Genomic DNA, 20018 nt, shown 5'->3' with positions numbered 1-20018 from the left:
GAGCCTCCTGCACCTCTGCTCAGTGGGTTTGGGTTCCTCATGCTCTAACTCTGGGCTGCACCACCCCCACCACTGCCCTGCAGCTCTGTGCCACCCTGACACTCTTCTTCCACCTGCTCCCAGGGACCTGCCAGGCAGGTTTTTCTTCCCCAGGGCTGAGCAGGACATTCAGCTCCTCAGCAAGAAGCTGCAACGTGTCCATGGCAGCCAGAAGTGTCCTCTGCAGCTCTGGCTGGGCACTTCTGCTAGGCAGCCTCGCTGGGCAGGTCAGAGCCTTCTGCCTGCTGCAGACTCCACAAGAAGCAGAGAGCAAGGCTGAGATGTGCCCAGGCTGCAGAGTTGGGCCAGGGGAAGGCTGAGTCAGGCTGTGTCCCTCTCAGGTGAGGTAGCCTGGCCCTGAATCACTGCAGGAGCCCTCTGGCCCAGGCTCGCTGCCGTGGGGCAGGTGGTGCAGCTGCCTCAGCCACCTCCCAGCCTCTCTGTTTGCTCTCCTCCCCTCCCTGCCCTGGCCCTGCTGTTTGCCATCTCACAAACCAGCCCAGCACAGCCTTGGCCTCAGCCCCTCCTGGGGCACTTTTTGTGGCTACAGAGAGACCAGAGGGCCCCACACATGTCCCCTCTGGCTTAGCTCTTCAGTCTGGGACAAAATGCCTTCCTGCAGGTCCACCACAGCAGGCACCTCTGCTCCAAAGGTTGTGCCCAGGGGAAGGCTTTGGAGCTGGAGGAATTTCTGCTCAAAGCTGGATGCTTCCTGGAAGCTGCCAACACTGCTGGGGCAGCTCTCTCCTTCCAGCTTCAGAGCAGTCCCAGGGGGATGGAAGAAGGGAGGGAGGGGTGGGAAGGGAGAGAATGGAGGAAGAGACGTGAGGAATGCTCCTGCCCTGGATGCTGCTGAGCAGCTGGCAGCAACAGCAGCAGTGCTGCTTTGGACAGTTCCTGCTGGGCCTCTGCAGGCATCAGGAGGAGCAGAAGGCTCAGGGTTTGTGTCCCTTCTGCTCAATCCTCTCTTTCAGGACCCCAGATGGCACCAGGGACCTGTTCCTGCTGTTGCTCACTCTTCCAGTTTGTGCCTGCCTCTGCTGTTCCTCGGGCAGGACTCCTGGCTCTGGAGAACAGGAGACTCCTCCAGACCAGGCATGTTCTGTGCCAGGCTCTCTCCTCTGCTGCCAGCCCAGGAGGAACGGAGAGCAGAGAAGGAAACACTGAAAATCCCTTCAGGAAGAAGATTTCTTCTCAAGGGAAGTAAGGAAAAGGGTGGGAAGCTGTGCAGGGCTGTGCAGCTCTTCCCCACCTGGGCTCCTCTCAAGCCCTTCCCTGGCTGACATGGACACAGCCACTGCATGCCCACGGTGGCAGGGCAGGGCTGGGCTCTGCCTTTTGTCCCCAGCCAAGTGAAGCCCAACTGGGCTCTGGAAGTGAGGCCACCTCTGGATCCCACCCTCTGCTCCCAGGGGGAGGGAATGGGCTGCCGTGGGTGCAGGGATCCGGGCAGGAAGCGCAGCCCTTGGGAGCTGCTGACCGATGGGAGGGACCTGCCCTGCTGGCAGCAGCTCCGGGCTGAGGAATTCCACGGGTCTCAGATAACCGCTCCCGGGGACAACTCCCACTGCCACAGGCATAAAAGAGCAGGGCAAGGGGACCCTGGCACACACTCGGGGATCGCTGCAGCTCGGCTCAGGTCCTTGGCACTTCACCACCATGGCCACCTACAGCTTCAGGCAGACAACCTCCTCCGTGGCAGGCGGCCCCGGCGGCTCCTCACTGCGCTTTGGAGGCTCCTTCAGGGCTCCGAGCATCCACGGGGGGTCTGGGGGCAGGGGGGTCTCGGTTTCCTCTGCCAGGTTTGTCTCCTCTGGCCTGGGGAGCGGCCTTGGGGGGGGCTATGGAAGCAGCTTCAGCAGCAGCTTCGGCGGCAGCTTTGGGGGGCTGGGCGGCGGCGATGGACTGCTCCAAGGCAACGAAAAGGCAACGATGCAAAGCCTGAACGAGCGCCTGGCTGCCTACCTGGAGAAGGTCAGAGCCCTGGAAGAGGCCAACTCGGACCTGGAGACCAAAATCCGGGGCTGGTACCAAAAGCAAGGGCCAAGCCCGGCTCGGGATTACAGTGCCTACAACAAGACCATCGAAGAGCTCCGAGACAAGGTAGGTGCCGCCAGCTCCTGCACCCACCTGCGGGGCAAGCACCAACACCCAGGGAGGCAAAGCTGGCTGGGACAGCCCCAGGCAGGGACTGCGGCTGGGGACAGGGCAGGGAGATGCAGGAGCTGATGAGCGTGGAAGGATCTGCCCTTGAAATGCCCTCCAGAAGACACAGAGCAGTCAGCCTGAGCCGCCCTAGAGCCTAACCCTCTGGTGTCTGCTGGTAACAAAGCACCTCTCAGTGCGCACACGGCCGTGGGCAGCTCACGGGGGTGTGACCAGAGTGACAAAAGAGCCCAGAGAGCAGCCTGGGGATCTCTCTGATCTGTTACCTGCCGTGGAGCAGGACAGCCTCAGAGGCAGTGATAAGCACAGGCTGGGAAAGACGATCCTGAGACCAGCAAGATTCCATCACCAAGCTCGCTCCTTCCTTCCTTCCTTCCTTCCTTCCTTCCTTCCTTCCTTCCTTCCTTCCTTCCTTCCTTCCTTCCTTCCTTCCTTCCTTCCTTCCTTCCTTCCTTCCTTCCTTCCTCCCTTCCTCCCTTCCTCCCTTCCTCCCTTCCTCCCTTCCTCCCTTTCTTTCTTCCTTCTTCCCTTCCTCCCTCCCTCCCTTCCTTCCTTCCTTTCTCCCTTCCTCCCTTCCTCCCATCCTTCCCTGTTTCACTCACTTAAGCTTGGAACTGGAATAGGAGTGCTGGGACATTTGGCTTGTGGGATAAGGAAGGAATCAGTCCCATATCTAATGCAGGATTTGCCCCAGCAGCTGATAACAGATCCCTGCAGCTGATACCCACCTGGCAGACACAGGCACAGCTGCTTCAGCTGGGGAAGCATTGAAAGGAAACCTGAGGTTTGCTTGTCCCTGCTCAGCCCTGGGTTCATGACCGAGGGCACTGCCTCCTGCCTCAGCACAGCCACAATCCTGCCTGGCTTCAGCCACCGAGTTGAGCAGAGGCTGAGCTGACAGCCAGACCTCCTCCAGGCCTCCTCCAGGCTTCCTCCTGGCTTTCTCCTTGTAGTTTTTCTTTCCCTCCTGCCATTGCTCTCTACTTAAGTGAGAGGAAAATGTTCCAGCTGCTTTTGTGACTGACTTCTTGAGTCTGCAAAGAGGACTTGCAGCCTTCTGGGGGAAGATGAGCAGGGACTGCTTCTAATAAAGCACAACCTCCTCTGGAGGTGCATGAGAAGAACCAACAAACACATTCTGGGGCATGAGGATGTGCCCAGAGCCTTCCCAGGTGCACTGTGACCCCCTCTTGTTCCCACCACATAAAGGTGTCCTTTAGTTTGCAGTCCTGCAGCCCTGGCAGTCACTTCCCACTGTTAGGAACCCTGCAATGGGAGGAGGCTCTCCAGGGGTGTCTGCAGCCTTGGTTTCCTTTGCACTTCTCCAAGAAACAGGTTTCTGCCTCGGTCCTCAGAGCTGCTGCCAGTGCCTGAAGGGATCCTGCAGCAAGGCTGCAGAGAGACTTTTGCTGGGGGGGTCTGGAGCTGAGGCAGAGCAGGGTGAGAGTGGAGCTGAGGAAGGAGTTGTTGAGTGTGAGGGTGATGAGAATCTGGCACAGGCTGCCCAGGGAGGGTGTTCAGGGCCAGGCTGGATGAGGCCTTGAGCAGCTGAGTCTAGTTGAGAGATGTCCCTGGGCATGGCAGGAGGTTGGAGCAGCTCAGCTCTGAGCTGCCTTCCACCTTGAGCCACTCTGGGATCCTAACCAACCACTCCTTGCCTCACTAAGGTCTTCCCCTCCAAGGCAGCACCAAGCACTGTGGCACTTGAGCTGAAAGCCAGAGGAGTGCAGGGACCTACTCACGAGTGCCAGTGGTGGCCAAAGTGCTGCTCTAACTCAGTGCTGCCTGCTCACTGCAGGCTGTGGATGCTTCCCTGCCCAGGACACAGCAATCTGCTTGCACTTGCTGTAGCTACAAACCAAAGAGAATCTCAACTCTTGATCTCCAGAGCAGGAAAGCAGACACCAGAGCTGCCCCAGCCCCAGCACTCAGCTCCCTTTCCTTGCAGATCCTTGATGCCACCATCGAGAACTCCAAGATCGTCCTGCAGATAGACAATGCCAGGCTGGCTGCAGATGACTTCAAAACCAAGTGAGTCATTTCTGGAAGCAAAAAGGGCCCTGAGCAGGCAGGAATCCTCCTGGAGCCAAAGGGCTGCCTGTAAAATCCATGTGAGAACCAGCTTGGTTCTGACCCTTGCTGCCTTTGCTGAGAGCACCATGGGGAGAGTTGTGCCACGTAGGGTATGGGGAGGAAGGTTCAGTGCTGGGCACCACTCACCACATCAGCAACCTCCCAGCCAGATGTGTCCTAGCAGAGGGTGAGCTGCTTCAGCAGGCAGCCTGAGAGCTGGGTTTGGCCTTGCCCAGGTTTGAGACGGAGCAGGCTCTGCGCATGAGCGTGGAGGCTGACATCAACGGCCTGAGGAAGGTCCTGGACGAGCTGACCCTGGCCAGAGCTGACCTGGAGCTGCAGATCGAGAACCTGAAGGAGGAGTTGGCCTACCTCAAGAAGAACCACGAGGAGGTACAAAAATCCCCCAAAGTGCTATTAAAAAAAAAACAGTCTAGAAGTGTAGAGGTCCTCAGGACTGCCCTGGGCTACCTCCAGCAGCACGGGAAGGAAGCTCAGGATTCCCCCACGAGGGTTTAAGGGCAGTCAGACAGAGCTCAGCCCGTGGAGGAGTGGAAGGTTGGTCAGATTTGCACTCTGTGTCTCCTCTTTTGTCTTCCTCTGCCCTGTCCACCCAGGAACTGGCTGCCCTGCAAGGACAAGTAGCAGGTCAAGTCAATGTGGAACTGGACTCTGCTCCAGGCGTTGACCTGTCCAAGATCCTGGCTGATATGAGAGATCAGTATGAGAACCTGGCTGAGAAGAACAGGAAGGATGCTGAGGCCTGGTTCCACAGCAAGGTAGGGAAACCTCCCTCCTGTGCCAGCACCGACCCAAAAACTGCCGTGAAAGCCTCCTGAGCTCTGCTGAGAGCTTCCCACTCCTCCTGAGCCTCCATCCCTCACCTGCTCCTCTCCCTGCTGCAGACGGAGGAGCTGAACCGCGAGGTTGCCGTCAACACCGAGCAGCTGCAGAGCAGCAGGTCCGAGGTCACCGACCTGAGACGCACCCTGCAGGGGCTGGAGATCGAGCTGCAGTCCCAGCTCAGCATGGTACCCTGAGCCCTGCCCCCGAGCAGCACCCCCCTCTGCCTCCCCCTGACCCTGTGCCCGCAGAAGGCAGCTCCGGAGGGCACACTGGCACACGCCCTGAGCCCTGCCCTGCCTGCCCCCGAGCAGCACCCCCCTGTGCCTCCCCCTGACCCTGTGCCCCTGTGCCCGCAGAAGGCAGCTCCGGAGGGCACACTGGCACACGCCCTGAGCCCTGCCCTGCCTGCCCCCGAGCAGCACCCCCTGTGCCTCCCCCTGACCCTGTGCCCCTGTGCCCGCAGAAGGCAGCTCCGGAGGGCACACTGGCACACGCCCTGAGCCCTGCCCTGCCTGCCCCCGAGCAGCACCCCCCTGTGCCTCCCCCTGACCCTGTGCCCCTGTGCCCGCAGAAGGCAGCGCTGGAGGGCACGCTGGCAGACACGGAGGCGCGGTTCGGCGCGCAGCTGGCACAGCTGCAGGGGCTGGTGGGCAGCCTGGAGGCGCAGCTGGCAGAGCTGCGTGCGGACATGGAGCGGCAGAACCAGGAGTACCGGAGCCTGATGGACATCAAGACCCGGCTGGAGCAGGAGATCGCCACGTACAGGAAGCTGCTGGAGGGGCAGGACGCACAGTAAGGAGCTCTGTGGCTGTACCGAGCCTCCCTGCCGAGCCCCACGGCACCTGGCCGGGCCACGGTGCTCCTCTGCCCCGGCGAGCACAGCCCCACGCTGGGCACACGGCTGCCAGACTAGGAGACAGCTGAGAGGCTGCTGAATGCCAGCGCAGGTGGCGCAGGAGCTGATGCCTCGCAGGGTGTAAGATCAGCACCAACCTCCCCTAAGCCTCCTGTTAGCAGTGAAACAGCTTCTGCCACCTGGGGAGCAGAGGGGGAGGAGATGCTGCGGGGAGGGGAGGCAGGAGGTGGCTGTTGGACAGCCGCGGGGTGGTCCCCCCATGGCAGCAGCACTCTTCACGTGGAGCCTGAAGGAAGGAGGTGGCTCAAGGTCTGGGACCAAAAGTAATGAGGTAGGGGTGGAGAGGTTTGGGTGGCATCGACTCATTGCTGTCTACAACTACCTGCAGGGAGGCTGTAGCCAGGTGAGGTTGGGCTCTGCTGCCAGGCAACCAGCAACAGAACAAGGGGACAGAGCCTCAAGCTGTGCCAGGGCAGGTTCAGGCTGGATGTTAGGAGGAAGTTGTTGGCAGAGAGAGTGATTGGCATTGGAATGGGCTGCCCAGGGAGGTGGTGGAGTTGCCACTCCTGGAGGTGTTGAGGCAAAGCCTGTCTGGGGCACTTAGTGCCATGGTCTGGTTGATTGGGCAGGGCTGGGTGCTAGGTTGGAGTGGATGAGCTTGGAGGTCTCTTCCAACCTGGTTGATTCTGTGACTCCTCCTGCTCCATGAGTGCCTTCTTTCTCTCTCTCTGCAGGTTGTTTGGCTCTTCTGGAACTGCTGGTAAGAATTCTTTATTTTCAGGAAGCCTTTGAGACTCAAAGGGGTTTGATCTTCTGGAAGGCAGTAGAATGAAGGCAGCATGGGCACCGTGCCCACCCCAGAGCCTGGGCTGCTGCTTTGACTGCTGCCACAGGCAGGAATCTTAAGCAGCAGCAAAATGTGGCTCTGGCTAGGACTGAACCAATCTGTCACCAGCTGAATGCACCTCACAGCATGCTGCAGTAAGGCCCCAAATGTTTAACCACCCCCAGGTGGAAGGACCCAGGCAATGTGAGCTTGGGCAGCTCTGGGGAGCTGCAGGAACATGCAGGTGAAACTCAGCCCTGAGCTTGTGAAGGTCACAGTGCAGAGGGACACAAATCACTGCTGTGAGGGAGGAAACTTCTGGGAGAAGGGGATGGAGGCTGAGGGCTGGGATGGGGGCTGAGACCTGAGCTGGGCTCAGTGCCTGCTGCAGTGGTATCCTGCAAGCTGTGCTCTTCTCTCTCTGTTGCTGCAGACAAGAGGGACAAGCTGGGTGATGGGAAGTAGCTCTGCAAGCCCTCCAGTGTCACCTTCCAGCTGAGGGAAAGCAGCCAGGACACAGGAACTGAAAGGCAGAGCAAGGCAAGAGCAAGCTTGAGCCAAAAGACATCGCTGAACAGCTGGAGATGACTCCTGGAGCTGAGGAATTCTTGGACACACCAAGTTTAGATTGATTCATCCCTGTAGTGGTGATTACCTTGTGAGCTGGGTTAGCTTCTCTGTGGGTTTTGGTTCTTCATGTGCTGCTGTAGCTGCTCCAATAAAGAGAATCTTCTCCCTGCAAGAGCTTCTCCTGGCTTCTGGTGTGGTGGGGTTATAGCTGGACTCAATCATTCACAGGCTCCCCAGGGAGGTTGTGGAGTCTCCTTCTCTGGAGCCTTTCAAGGCCTGTCTGGATGTGTTCCTCTGTGATCTGTGCTAGATTTTGTGTGGTCCTGCTCTGGCAGAGGGGGTGGACTCTATGATCTCCTTGGGTCCCTTCCAACCCCTAACACCCTGTGAGCCTGAGATCTCAGAGGTCTTTACCAGCCTCAATGATTCTGTGGTTCTGTGGTCACTGTGCCACTGCTCCTGGCTTCCACCCAGCAGGAATCTGCTGCCAGGTGATGCTCTCATGGTCTGTGCCCAGACTGTCCCACACTAGGGCTGCACTGTCCCACAGCAGATCACCCTGCAGTGCCAGGGAACCACAGAATCACAGAATCAGGCAGGGTTGGAAAGGACCACAAGGATCAGCCAGTTCCAACCCCCCTGCCATAGACACCTCACACTAGATCAGGCTGGCCACAGTCTCATCCAGCCTGGCCTTAAACACCCCCAGGGATGAGGCTTCCACCACCTCCCTGGGCAATCCCTTCCAGGCTCTCACCATCCTCATGCTGAAGAACTTCTTCCTAACATCAGTCTGAATTTCCCCATTTCCACCTTTGTTCCATCCCCCCCAGCCCTATCACCCCCTGACAGCCTAAAAAGTCCCTTCCCAACTTTATTGTAGCCCCCTTCAGATACTGGAAGGCCACAAGAAGGTCACCTAGGAGCCCTCTCCTCTCCAGACTGAACAGCCCCAACTCCCTCAGGCTCTCCTCATAGGAGAGCAGCTCCAGCCCTCTGCTCAGGGACACATCAGCAAATCCTTCAGCACTCCTTGGATTTGGGAGGGGATGATGCTGTCAGCCTTGCTCATAGCTGCCTACTCAGAACAGACTGATGGAAGAGTTCACAGACTCCTAGAATGGGTTGGGTTGGAAGGGGCCTCCAGAGGTCACCCAGCACAGTCCCCTGCACTCAGCAGGGACATCTCCACTAGAGCAGCTTGCTCGGAGCCTTGTCCAGCCTCAACTCCCTCCCTGGGCAACCTGCTGCAGTGTTCCAGCAGCCTCACAGTGCAGAAGTTGTTCCTCACATCCAACCTCAACCTGCTCTGCTCTCATTTCAAACCATTGTCCCTCGTCCTGTGCCTTTGGGAACAGTCCCTGTGCAGCTTCCTTGGAGCCTGCTCAGGTACAGGAAGGCAGCTCTGAGGTCTCCCTAGAGCCTTCTCCATGCTGAGCACTGAGCAAGGCACAGCCCACAGCACAGAGCTCCTCTGTCAGGGTGGGACAATGCTCTTCAGTCAGGAGCTGGGGCTTGGCTGTGGCTCTCAGTGACTCAGGGAACCTGCCAGCATCAGTTGTCAAGGGCTGACAGGGACAATCCCAGCCCAGCCTCAGCAGGTCTCGCATGACAGCATCATGGGGACAGAGGGAAACTCTGCCAGGAAATAAAACCAGTCACAGGAGGTAAGAAACAGCAGAGAGCGAGAGAAAAGAGGGAGAGGAGGGAAGAGCAGGGGGCCTAAAGTGGGAATAAGAGCAGCTGGCACACAGAGGGTGCAGGTGGTCCTCTGGGAGCTCACCCATCACAGCCTGAGAGGCAGGACAAAGCTCCTGGGTGCTCAGTGCTTCAGCACAGGCTGCTCCTGACACCCTTGCTAAAGAAACTGGGGGCTGCAGAGGCTGGAGAGAGCCTTGCCAAGGGCTGAGTCGTTGAGTTTATCACCTGCTTGTAGTTCATAACTGCAGGGATTCTGTGCCATGTCTGTAGGGTAAGGAGGGGTTGCAGGAGGAACGGTTACTGTGCAGTCACTCAGAGGCTGCAGCACCCAGGTGCGGGTCAGGAGAGCCTTTGCTCTCTAGAGGAGTGTCCTGAGTGAGTGACGGTTGGCAGCAGACTGATGGGATCAACAAGCTGCTTCTTGAAGGGAACTCTGTGCTCCTGAAAGCAAAGGCTGGAGTGTGCCAGCCTTGCTAATCCTGGAACAGGAGCAGTAAAGGAGTTTGCAGGGCTCAGGCATGTCAGGGGATGTCCTCCAGGGAGGCTGGGTGAGGCACGGAGCCCATGCAGAGCGCCCAGCAGGGACAGCAGCAGCTCCTGGCGGGGAGGGGGTCCCAAAGTGTTCATCTGCCAACAGCTCAGAGCCAGGCACAGGCACCCTGCAAAGCAAAGTGTCTTTCACCAGCGAGTGGAGCCAGAACAGGTGACCGAGGGAGGAGGGACCGAAACCCCCTCCGGAGTTCCCCCTCCCTGTTCCTGATGTCTCCTTCAAGCGATTTTGAGAGGTGACTTTTTTTCTTCCCCCAATGGAATTTGCTGTTGCCTGCTTTGGGCTCCCTCAAACAGGCCCCCAGCGGCACTCGCATCCCACCCCCACCCCTCCTCAGCCTGTTTCCATCACAGGGGGCTGGAGGAACCTTTTTAACCTTCAGGAGGGTTTGCCTCAACTTGTTCGCTGCGCTCCTGCCTCCCGCAGATCGACAGCTCTGGCAAGCGCTGCCCTGGCAGCTCCGCGGAGCATTCATCTGCCCCGCGGCGAGGCTCAGCCCTTGTGGCACAGCTCCAGGTTCCGTTTGAAACATGTTTCCAGCGCTGGGAAACACCCTCCGGGGGCCGGCAGCCGGGGCAGGGCGCCCTGCTCAGCACCAGGCTCAGCACCAGGCACAGCGCCCTGCTCAGCGCCCTGCTCAGCACCAGGCACAGCATCCTACTCAGCACCAGGCTCAGCACCGTGCTCAGCACCAGGCTCAGCATCCTGCTCAGCACTCTGCTCAGCACCAGGCACAGCATCCTGCTCAGCACCAGGCACAGCATCCTGCTCAGCACCAGGCACAGCGCCCTGCTCAGCACCAGGCACAGCATCCTGCTCAGCACCAGGCTCAGCACCCTGCTCAGCACCAGGCACAGCATCCTGCTCAGCACCAGGCTCAGCACCCTGCTCAGCACCAGGCACAGCGCCCTGCTCAGCACCAGGCTCAGTATCCTGCTCAGCACCAGGCTCAGCACCCTGCTCAGCACCAAGCACAGCACCCTGCTCATCACCAGGCTCAGCACTCTGTTTAGCACCAGGCTCAGCATCCTGCTCAGCACCAGGCACAGCGCCCTGCTCAGCACCAGGCTCAGCACCCTGCTCAGCACCAGGCACAGCGCCCTGCTCAGCACCAGGCTGCTGCACTGCCCCTCGCAGCCGGGTCCGGGATGGTTCTTTGCTCCCCTGAAGCTGCAGCAAGGTCTCAGCTGTGGATGTCACAAAGGTCCCAAGGTCTGTTCCAGCCTCGGCTCATCCCAGCTGGGATTCTTAGCTCGTTTGTACCCCCAAAAGCTCTGCTAACCCCAACGCTGCCAGCAGAGATGTCTTTTGTCTTTGTTACTTCAAAGGTTCATTTTCAAATCCCTCTGCTGGGTCCAGACTGGAACCCAGAGAAAGTTCCTCCCATCTTCACCTCAGCCCTGCTCTTCTCCCTCCTTTCAGCCCCCGTTTCTTAGCCACATGCTCCACCTCAGCTGCAGCTTTTTGTCCCACCAAACCCCAGCCTCTGCAGCTGCAGCCTGGGCCTTTCATCTGCAGAATGTCACCCTGCTGCTGGCCAAGGACCATGGGGATCTCCAGAGCCCACAGCGTTGCCACCCTGCCCACAGCCCTCACCCCAGTGGCACACCCAGCAGGGTAAAGGAGCACTCTAAGCTTCCCCCACCCCTCCCCACCTGCTGCCCCTGCCCACAGAGCACTGCATGGGGCTGAGTCTCTGCCTTTGGGGGTCCCACTGGCAAACCACCCCGACCTGAAAGCCACCAGGGCCCCAGACCTCACTCAGATGGGGAACTCAGGTGACTCTCCTGAGTGCTTCTCACATCCTGCCCTCTGCAGTGGCCTCCTTTAGCAGCACAGCTTGGCCCTGGACATCTGAACAGTTTCTTCTCAGCACAGGCTGTTTCCACAAGCCTCAGGGATTCATCCTCCCACACTTAGCCTTCCAGTCTTGTGCTGCCCCTCTGGTCTGTCCCACAAGCAGCAGCAGCAGATCTGTGCCTGCTCTCCCTGCACAACTGTTCCTCCTTTTGTGCTTTTTGGACCAGGAATTCAGACTTCCAAAGTCTCAAACATCAGCTCCAAGCACAGGGCAGGAGCAAGAACATCTCAGATTCAGTTCCAAGTGTTTAATAAGGCAATGCAGAGATCAAACCAGAGGAGTTCATGGTGAGAGGAGCTGCTGACTGCAAATTTGTCAGTGGAAGGTGGATTTTACTGAACCTTGACTTCGGGAAGGAGCTGATTGCCTGACATTAGCCGTGGGGGTTGGTAAATGGGTGCCTGGGTGTGGCTGGACTCACTTTGCTTTTCCATTCTTAAACGCCGGAGAAATAAACTCCCAAGTTTCAGAACTATAGCCCGAAGAAAAAAAAACACTGCCCTGAATCATCCCTTTTGTCTAGTGAGGGAAAGCAACCCCAAGCCCCTGCCATGTGCTGCCAGCTCTGCCTGGCAGCAGTCATCAGGATTGGCCTCACCTCTAAGGAGGAGGAATTTTGGAGGGAGGGCTGCAGGTTGGGTTTGTCTCCCAACACCCTCTCTCGAGGATATAAAAGCAGCTGCAGGGCAGCGAAGGCAAAGACTTCTGGCTCCTCTGGCTCCTCTGCCCTCGGTGCCTCCTGCTGCAGCCATGGCCACCTCCTTCCTGCACAGCTCTTCTTCTACCTACGGCGGCGGCTTCGGGGCCGGGGGGAGCAGCAGCTCTCGCCTGTCCTCTGTCCGGGCAGGGGGAGCCTGCCGAGCCCCCAGCATCCACGGGGGCTCCGGTGGCAGGGGGGTCTCCATCTCCTCAGCTCGGTACAGCTCTGTGGGCGGTGGCCTGGCCTCTGGCTTTGGTGGTGGCTATGGAGGAGGCTATGGAGGAGGCTTTGGTGGCTTCGGGGGTGGTGCAGCCTGTGGCTTTGGGGGGGGTGCTGGCTTTGGGGGGGGCGCTGGCTTTGGGGGGGGCTCTTGCTTCGGGGGAGGTTTTGACCTGGGTGGTGGTGATGGCCTCCTGTCTGGAAACGAGAAGATCACCATGCAGAACCTGAACGACCGCCTGGCCTCCTACCTGGACAAGGTGAGGGCCCTGGAGGAGGCAAACTCCGACCTGGAGGTGAAAATCCGAGACTGGTACCAGAAGCAGGCTCCCACCAGCCCCGCCCGGGACTACAGCCACTACTACAAGATCATCAATGACCTGCGGGACAAGGTATGGCTGAGGCTCTGCAGCAGGGCTCGGGCTGCACCAGAGCAGGGCAGTCGCAGCTTCCACAGCGCCAGAGCAAGTTCAACTCACGGCAAAGCAGATGTGAGATTGCCCAGCCCCAGGCACCCTCTGCTGGCAGGGAGCATGCCAGTGGAAAAGGGTAGCCAGGTCTGGGCTGAAGCTCCAGATGTGCTCCCCTGGGAACGGGAAATTGATGTGAGTGCAGGGGAAGTTAGCAAAGCCTGGCAGGAGGGGGCTGGACTCATCCTGGTTGTTCAGCGACCCCCCCCAGTAAAGAAGTGCTGGCTAGGCCCCAGAGGCTGAGGACCACATTCCCTGTGCAGTTAGGATCAGGTGTTGCACAAACTGCTCCCTGCCACCTTGCTCCAGGTGTTGCACAAACCTCCCTCTCAGGTGCCTCAGCTCTGGGTTGCTGTGCAGCTCAGTGCCTGGGGGGAGTCTCCCTGGGACAGCTCTGAAAGTCACACTCAGAGCAGAGAGCAGCAGCAGCCCTTGCAAGCCCCAGCACAGAGGCATCACCACCAGGGTCCTTTTCCCTACCCTCTTGGAGGGTTCCCAGCCTCAGCAACCAGCGACCCTGCACTCAGGACCCTGCTGGTTGGGCACCACTCACAGGACCCTTGCTCTGTGTTTCTTCATCCCCAGATCCTTGCAGCTACCATCGACAACTCCAGGGTGGTTCTGGAGATCGACAACGCCAGGCTGGCTGCAGACGACTTCAGGCTGAAGTGAGTTCACCTGCAGCACATTTGGCTGCTCTCTCCTGGGCTCTCCTTCTTCCTCCAGGCAGTTCTCTAACGTTTAGCATCACTTTTCATCCAAAAAAGAGCTTCTTCACCCACTGAAGGAGCTGCTTTGCAGGGATGGGAAAGTATTTTCCCTTGATAACCCCTGGCAGAGAGAAGCAGCCTGGTGAGGGCTGGGTTTGGAACAGACACAGGTCAGATCTCTGAGCTGTTTGCATCAGGAATTGTGGCTCCTGGCAGAGGTTGTTGGTGATGTTCCTGGCAGCCACAGGGGGAAGGAAACCAGGAACAGATTAGGAAGGAGCAGGGTGGAGTGAGGAGGTGACGGCGGAAGGATCAGGGTTGCGAGGAGGTGACTGGGGAAGGAGCAGAGTGGAGTGAAGAGGTGACCAGGGAAGGAGCAGGGTGGAGTGAAGAGGTGATCAGGGAAGGAGCAGGGTGGAGTGAAGAGGTGATCAGGGAAGGAGCAGGGTGGAGTGAAGAGGTGATCAGGGAAGGAGCAGGGTGGAGTGAGGAGGTGACCAGGGAAGGATCAGGGTTGTGAGGAGGTGACTGGGGAAGGAGCAGGGTGGAGTGAGGAAGTGGCTGCTGAGTGCTGCAGTTCCCTCTCGGGCAGCCTGAAATGCAAACAGCCTGGGCAATCTGTGCTGCCCTTCAAGCCACCTCGGAGAGGATGCTACAAACAGCCTGTCCGGGGGCACCCTGCCTGTGGCTGCTGACAGTCACTGTCATCTTCTGCTCACTTCAATGCTCATGGTGCTGCAGAACAAAACCAGGTGGCAGTGTGGACCCTGCACATCGCATCTGGGTGCCGGAGACTCCATCTTCCCTCCTTTTACTCCTCTTTTCAGTGTCCAAGTTCTCATTCCCAGATCACTGCTCCTCCCCCATTCCACAGCAGTCTCATCCTTTCCCAGCCCTGCTGAACACAGCCTCAGAGCTGCTCCAGAGCTGCTTTCTCCTGACGCTGCAGGTATGAGAATGAGCTGTACCTGCGCCAGAGCGTAGAGTCTGACATCAATGGGCTGCGCAGGGTCCTGGACGAGCTGACCCTGTCCAGAGCCGACCTGGAGATGCAGATTGAGACCCTGAAGGAGGAGCTGGCCTACCTGAAGAAGAACCACGAGGAGGTGAGAGTCCCTAACAGCACAAAGAGGAAATGAATTCCCTTTGTGCCTCTCGAGTGGGGAGGGGGAAGTCCAAACAGCAAAACCTGACTGACAGCATCGCAGCTTGGTGAGAAGGAAAACGTAATGATGAAAGAATCCAAAGTGTGTCCTGAGAGGCCTTCCTCTGCCTGCAGAAGACTCAGGCCTGGTGGCTTCAGGCTGACATCCAGAAGCAGCAGAGAGGTCACTGGGGCAAGCTAGGCTGAGTAAAAATCACCTAGGTGTAAGTCACTGCAGAGCAGAGGAAGGTTTCAAAGCTTCCTTCAGCACCTTCTAGGGCAGGAGGTGAAAGCTTCTTCTGCCTGTTCCTTCCAACAATGATTCCTTTTTATCCTTCCCTCTCTTTGAAAGCAGGCAGGAAATGTGCAGTGTGAGTGTGCAGAGAGCAGCTGCAGTGGGACAGAGCAGGATCCACACCTCCATGTGCCGCCAGCGGCACAGGGGTACACAGCACAGGAGAGGGCACAGCCTCATCTCCGTGTCCTCTGCCCTCTGCCCACGCAGGAGATGAAGGAGTTCTCCAACCAGATGAGTGGCACAGTCAACGTGGAGATGGACGCGGCGCCGGGCGTTGACCTGACCAGGATCCTGGCGGAGATGCGGGAGCAGTACGAGGCCCTGGCCGAGAAGAACCGCAAGGACGCCGAGCAGTGGTTCTTCACCCAGGTACGGCTGCCCCCCGCCGCCCTGCCCCCGCCGCTGCCCGCTCTGCGCCCGAGCTGTGACAGAGGCTTCTCCCTTGCAGACCGACGAGCTGAACCGGGAGGTGGCCACCCACACGCAGGAGATCCAGAGCGGCAAGTCGGAGATCACAGAGCTGCGGCGCTCGGTGCAGAGCCTGGAGATCGAGCTGCAGTCCCAGCTCAGCATGGTGCGAGCCGCCCCCTGCCCGCCGTGCATCACCCCCTGCCCTGCCTCCCCTGCCCTGCCTCCCCCTGCCCGCCGCACATCGCCCCCTGCCCTGCCTCCCCTGCCCTGCCTCCCCCTGCCCGCCGCACATCGCCCCCTGCCCTGCCTCCCCTTGCCCGCCGCACACCGCCCCCTGCCCTGCCTCCCCCTGCCCGCCGCACACCGCCCCCTGCCCTGCCTCCCCTTGCCCGCCGCGCATCGCCTCCTGCCCTGCCTCCCCTGCCTCCCCCTCCGCAGCACGCATTAACCCCTGCTGCCTTCCCCGGCTCTAGAAAGCAGGCCTGGAGGCCAGCCTGCGGGACACGGAGGGTCGCTACTGCGCGCAGCTGGCGCAGATCCAGGCGCTCATCACCAGCGTGGAGGAGCAGCTGGCAGAGCTGCGCTGCGACATGGAGCGGCAGAACCAGGAGTATCGCTGCCTGATGGACATCAAGACCCGCCTGGAGAAGGAGATCTCCACCTACCGCCAGCTGCTGGAGGGGCAGGACACACAGTAGGTTGCTGCCTCCCGAGGCTAAGGTGATGAGATAAGGGCAATGAGCAGCCGTAATGAGCTGGCACCTTCGTGAGAGGCAGTTTGTGGCAGCTAAGCTGGCTCCGGGTTACCAAATCACAGCTCTGCACACGCAGCTGAGCACTGGCAGTGCCCAGCGTGGTCCCAGGTCCTGCTCTCATCCCAGCTCAGCCTGCAACTGAGCACTGGCAGTGCCCGACACGGTCCCAGGTCCTGCTCTCATCCCAGCTCAGCCTGCAACTGAGCACTGGCAGTGCCCAGCATGGTCCCAGGTCCTGCTCTCATCCCAGCTCAGCCTGCAACTGAGCACTGGCAGTACCCAGCAGAGACCCAGGTCCTGCTGTGACTCCAGCTCAGCCTGCAGCTGGATACTGACAGTACCTACCAGAGTCCCAGGTCCTGCACTCACCCCAGCTCAGCCTGCAGCTGGGTCATGCTGCTGGCTTGGCAGTGTCACTGCAGCCATCCAGGCTGCGATGGCTCCAGGAGCACCTCCTGTGTGCCTTGCACAGTCCTCTGGCTGCACTGCAGCAGGAGCCTTCAGCCTGACATTGCCTGTTGCAGACTCCCTGGGTGCTTGCTTTGCCCCTGGTGCTCTGCACCTGTGCACAGGGGAGACAATATTCAGCACCAGCCACCAGTGCTGCCAGCTAGAAAGGAACCTGGCACAGACCACAGCTTCCTTCAGTGCAGTCCACGTTTCAGTGCCCTGACCTGCACGTGGAATTGCTTTGATTTCTGAGGGAGAAATCAGATCCTGAGATTGTCTCTAGATGATGACATCTTGAGAAGCCTGTAGAGACATCTCAGGGCCAAGAACTGCTCTGGCTACTGCTCAGATGTCCTGTGGAGCTGCAGGAGTGGCCTTCAGAGCACTTTAACAGCACCAGGAGCAACCCAGCTGGGAACAGCCCACAGCAGGCAGCTGCGTGGGACCAGGCTGAGTCCCAGGCTGTGGTTCTGGGGCACCTGAGTGCTGGTCAGTGACCAAATGTTTCCTCTTTCCTGCAGGCTCTCTGGAGTGATCCCTAAGGATGGTAAGGAAAAATTTGATTTGAAAAGGGGCTGAAATGAGCTGACAAAACAGAGACCTGGCTTCGTGGCTGAGGATTTCTCCTTACCAACAGAAAGTCCTCAGTGACCACATCCTCTATCCCTCAGAGACATAACCATCACACTTGGGCTTATTTTATCTGCACTTCTGAAGTCTGCCTGCCAAAATGACTCCATGAACTCCTCCTGGGGTTCTAAAATGCCCAAATCCCAAAGATTCCCACACTGACACCATACAAAATGCATCCAAAGTCAGCCTGGGCTGTGCCCCCAGGATTTACTGCAGGAGGAGCTGCAGGGAGGGGGCAGGGAGGCAGCTCCCCTTCGGGGGCAGTTTCTAGCAGTGCTTTTTCACTTGGACCTGATTTTCTCTTCTCCTCCCACCAGGATCTCTGAGCACTCCCAGGATCCGCTCAGGCATCGAGGACGATGCGAAGCCTGCATCTCGTGACAGGAGGTTCTAAGTGCTGAGAGTCCCTTTGTGACCCCACACAGGACACCCCTGCAGCCACTGCTCACAGAAGCTCCCTTCTGCTGCTGCCAGATCCAAGAGTGCAGTAGCTCAGGGTCTCTCCTGCACTTTCTTTCCCCTTTCAGATGCTCCCCTGGCTCTGGCCCATGTCAGTAGCTGTGTAGCTTCCTCAGAAATTCCCCCCCCCCCCCCCCCCCAAATAAAGTTTCTGTTCTGCTTCTGCAAACCCACCCAGGCTGTTGTTGTGTTTTGGAGTCAGTGTGGCAGTGCCACACATGAGCACCCTCCTGGCACAGTGTCACCAACCCAAGAGCTGCTCAGTAAGGAACAGCAATAATGACTTTAATACTGATGGTAGAGCCACAGAATGGCTCAGGTGGGAAGGGAGCTCAGAGCTCAGCTGCTCCAACCTTACCACCATGGGCACCTCTCAGCTAGACTCAGCTGCTCAAGGTCTAATCCAGCCTGGCCCTGAACACCCCCAGGCAGGAGGCAGCCACAGCCTCCCTGGGCAGCCTGTGCCAGGCTCTCACCACCCTCATACTCAGTGACTTCTTCCTCAGCTCCACTAGAACCCTGCTCTGCCTCAGCTCCAAACCATTCCCCCTTGGGCTGTCTCCAGACCCCCTCTGCAAAAGTCTCTCTGCAGCCTTCCTGCAGGATCTCTTCAAGCACTGGCAGCAGCTCTGAGCAGCCTCTGGAGCCTTCTCTGCAGGCTGCACTCCCCCAACTCCCCCAGACTGACCTCATGGCAGCCTCTTCCCAGCAGCAATCTGGGGCTGCAAAGTGACAGCAGAGCCACTGGGGGCAGATCCTTGTGAAGATGTAAGAGCTCAGCTCCAGAAGCATGGAGAACACTCACAGGAATGCTGCCCTTTGCCACCTGGGACACAGCTGCCAGCCTGCTCCTGGGGTGTTTGGATCCCCAGCACAGCACCAGTGAGAATCACAGCACACAGCTCTCAATTTGTTTTCCCTCCAGCCTCCTTCAGGCCTCCTTTTGCTGTCTTTCCTTTTCTGGCACTGACAAATCAGTCTCTGCACTGCTGGAAGCAGCTCCACAGCCTGTCAGGGTCAGCAGCCCTGGGGAGAGGCACAGGGGCTGCTGGGGGTATCTTGGGAAAGAACCATGGAGAGGTTTTGCCACCTTCAGCAGAGCAACATCACAGCCTCCCAGAGTAGCACACCCCAGCAGGCATCACCCAGCCAGGGACAGTCAAGCCAAGACCCTCTGGAGCTGAACCACCAAGTGATGGCTGCAGGACTTTCACCCTGCAGGTGTCAGAATCTTCTGCCTGAGCTTAACCTGCAGCCTGGAAATTCAGCTCAGGCTTCTTTTTATCTCCCAGCTCAACAGAACAAGAGCAGAGCAGCTGGGGACTGTGCCCTTCCTCTGCTCCACCAGCCTGGGCCTGCTCAGAGCAGTTGGTGCCCATCTCAGAGCGGTTGGTGCCATCTGCTGACAGCAGGGCACCTCCAAAGCAGCCACCACTGCACGCTGAGGAGCTGCCTACAACCCAGTGCTGTGCAAGTGGCGACAGAGCAGAGCCCTGTCTGGCTCTGCAGGAAGTGCTTTGGCCTTTTCCATGGATCCTCACCAGCTGTTGATGGGAACTGGGTGGCATCTTAGAATCATGGAATCGAGCAGGTTGGAAGAGAGCTCCAAGCTCACCCAGCCCTGCCCAACCAACCAGACCATGGCACTCAGTGCCCCAGCCAGGCTTGGCTTTAACACCTCCAGCCATGGGCACTGCACCACCTCCCTGGGCAGCTCATTCCAGTGCCAATCACTCTCTCTGGGAAGAACTTCCTCCTAACATCCAGCCTGACCCTGCCCTGGCACAACTTGAGGCTGTGTCCCCTTGTTCTGTTGCTGGGTGCCTGGCAGCAGAGCCCAACCCCAGCTGGCTACAGCCTCCCTGCAGGCAGCTGCAGACAGCAATCAGCTCTGCCCTGAGCCTCCTCTGCTGCAGGCTGCACCCCCCCAGCTCCCTCAGCCTCTCCTCACAGGGCTGTGCTCCAGGCCCCTCACCAGCTTCGTTGCCCTTCTCTGGACACATTCCAGTACCTCACCATCTCTCTTGAATTGAGGAGCCCAGGACAGGCTGAGCTTCCCAGGAGCACTTCCAGGCAGCAGAGCAGCCATGGGTTGTGCCAGCTGTGCTGTTCATGGTGGGTGATGCTCCATGGAGCCCTGGGGGCAGAGGCTGTGCTGCCTCACAAACCATCATCTCACTGCTGGCCTCACTGTGTCCCTCCCTGAGCAGCAAAGGAGAAGCAAAGGCTTTGGTTTATCTCACTTGATGAGCAGGGGCTTGTCTTTAGTGCCCTGTTCCAT

The 20018-nt window shown here is 58.8% G+C and overlaps 2 protein-coding genes across 2 annotated transcripts; both read left to right on the top strand.

Moving 5' to 3' along the window:
• Positions 1 to 1506: 1506 nt before the first annotated feature.
• On the top strand, positions 1507 to 7548 carry LOC135191778 (keratin, type I cytoskeletal 19). The gene is made up of 8 exons (XM_064174366.1): positions 1507 to 2142; positions 4154 to 4236; positions 4515 to 4671; positions 4896 to 5057; positions 5184 to 5309; positions 5696 to 5916; positions 6715 to 6740; positions 7240 to 7548. Exons 1-8 carry the CDS (start codon positions 1699 to 1701, stop codon positions 7269 to 7271), a joined length of 1251 nt encoding a protein of 416 aa, XP_064030436.1. The 5' UTR covers positions 1507 to 1698; the 3' UTR covers positions 7272 to 7548.
• Positions 7549 to 12179: 4631 nt separating this feature from the next.
• Positions 12180 to 17891, top strand: LOC135191761 (keratin, type I cytoskeletal 15-like). The gene is made up of 8 exons (XM_064174343.1): positions 12180 to 12799; positions 13463 to 13545; positions 14537 to 14693; positions 15237 to 15398; positions 15478 to 15603; positions 15914 to 16134; positions 17167 to 17192; positions 17596 to 17891. The coding sequence occupies exons 1-8, from the start codon at positions 12239 to 12241 to the stop codon at positions 17670 to 17672; spliced, it is 1413 nt and encodes a 470-aa protein (XP_064030413.1). The 5' UTR covers positions 12180 to 12238; the 3' UTR covers positions 17673 to 17891.
• The last annotated feature ends 2127 nt before the right edge of the window (positions 17892 to 20018 follow it).

This window comes from Pogoniulus pusillus, chromosome 40 (assembly GCF_015220805.1).
Source record: "Pogoniulus pusillus isolate bPogPus1 chromosome 40, bPogPus1.pri, whole genome shotgun sequence".
Taxonomy (NCBI): Eukaryota; Metazoa; Chordata; class Aves; order Piciformes; family Lybiidae; genus Pogoniulus; species Pogoniulus pusillus.
The sequence above is the reverse complement of the archived record's forward strand: the minus strand, read 5'-3'. Positions and strand labels throughout refer to the sequence as shown.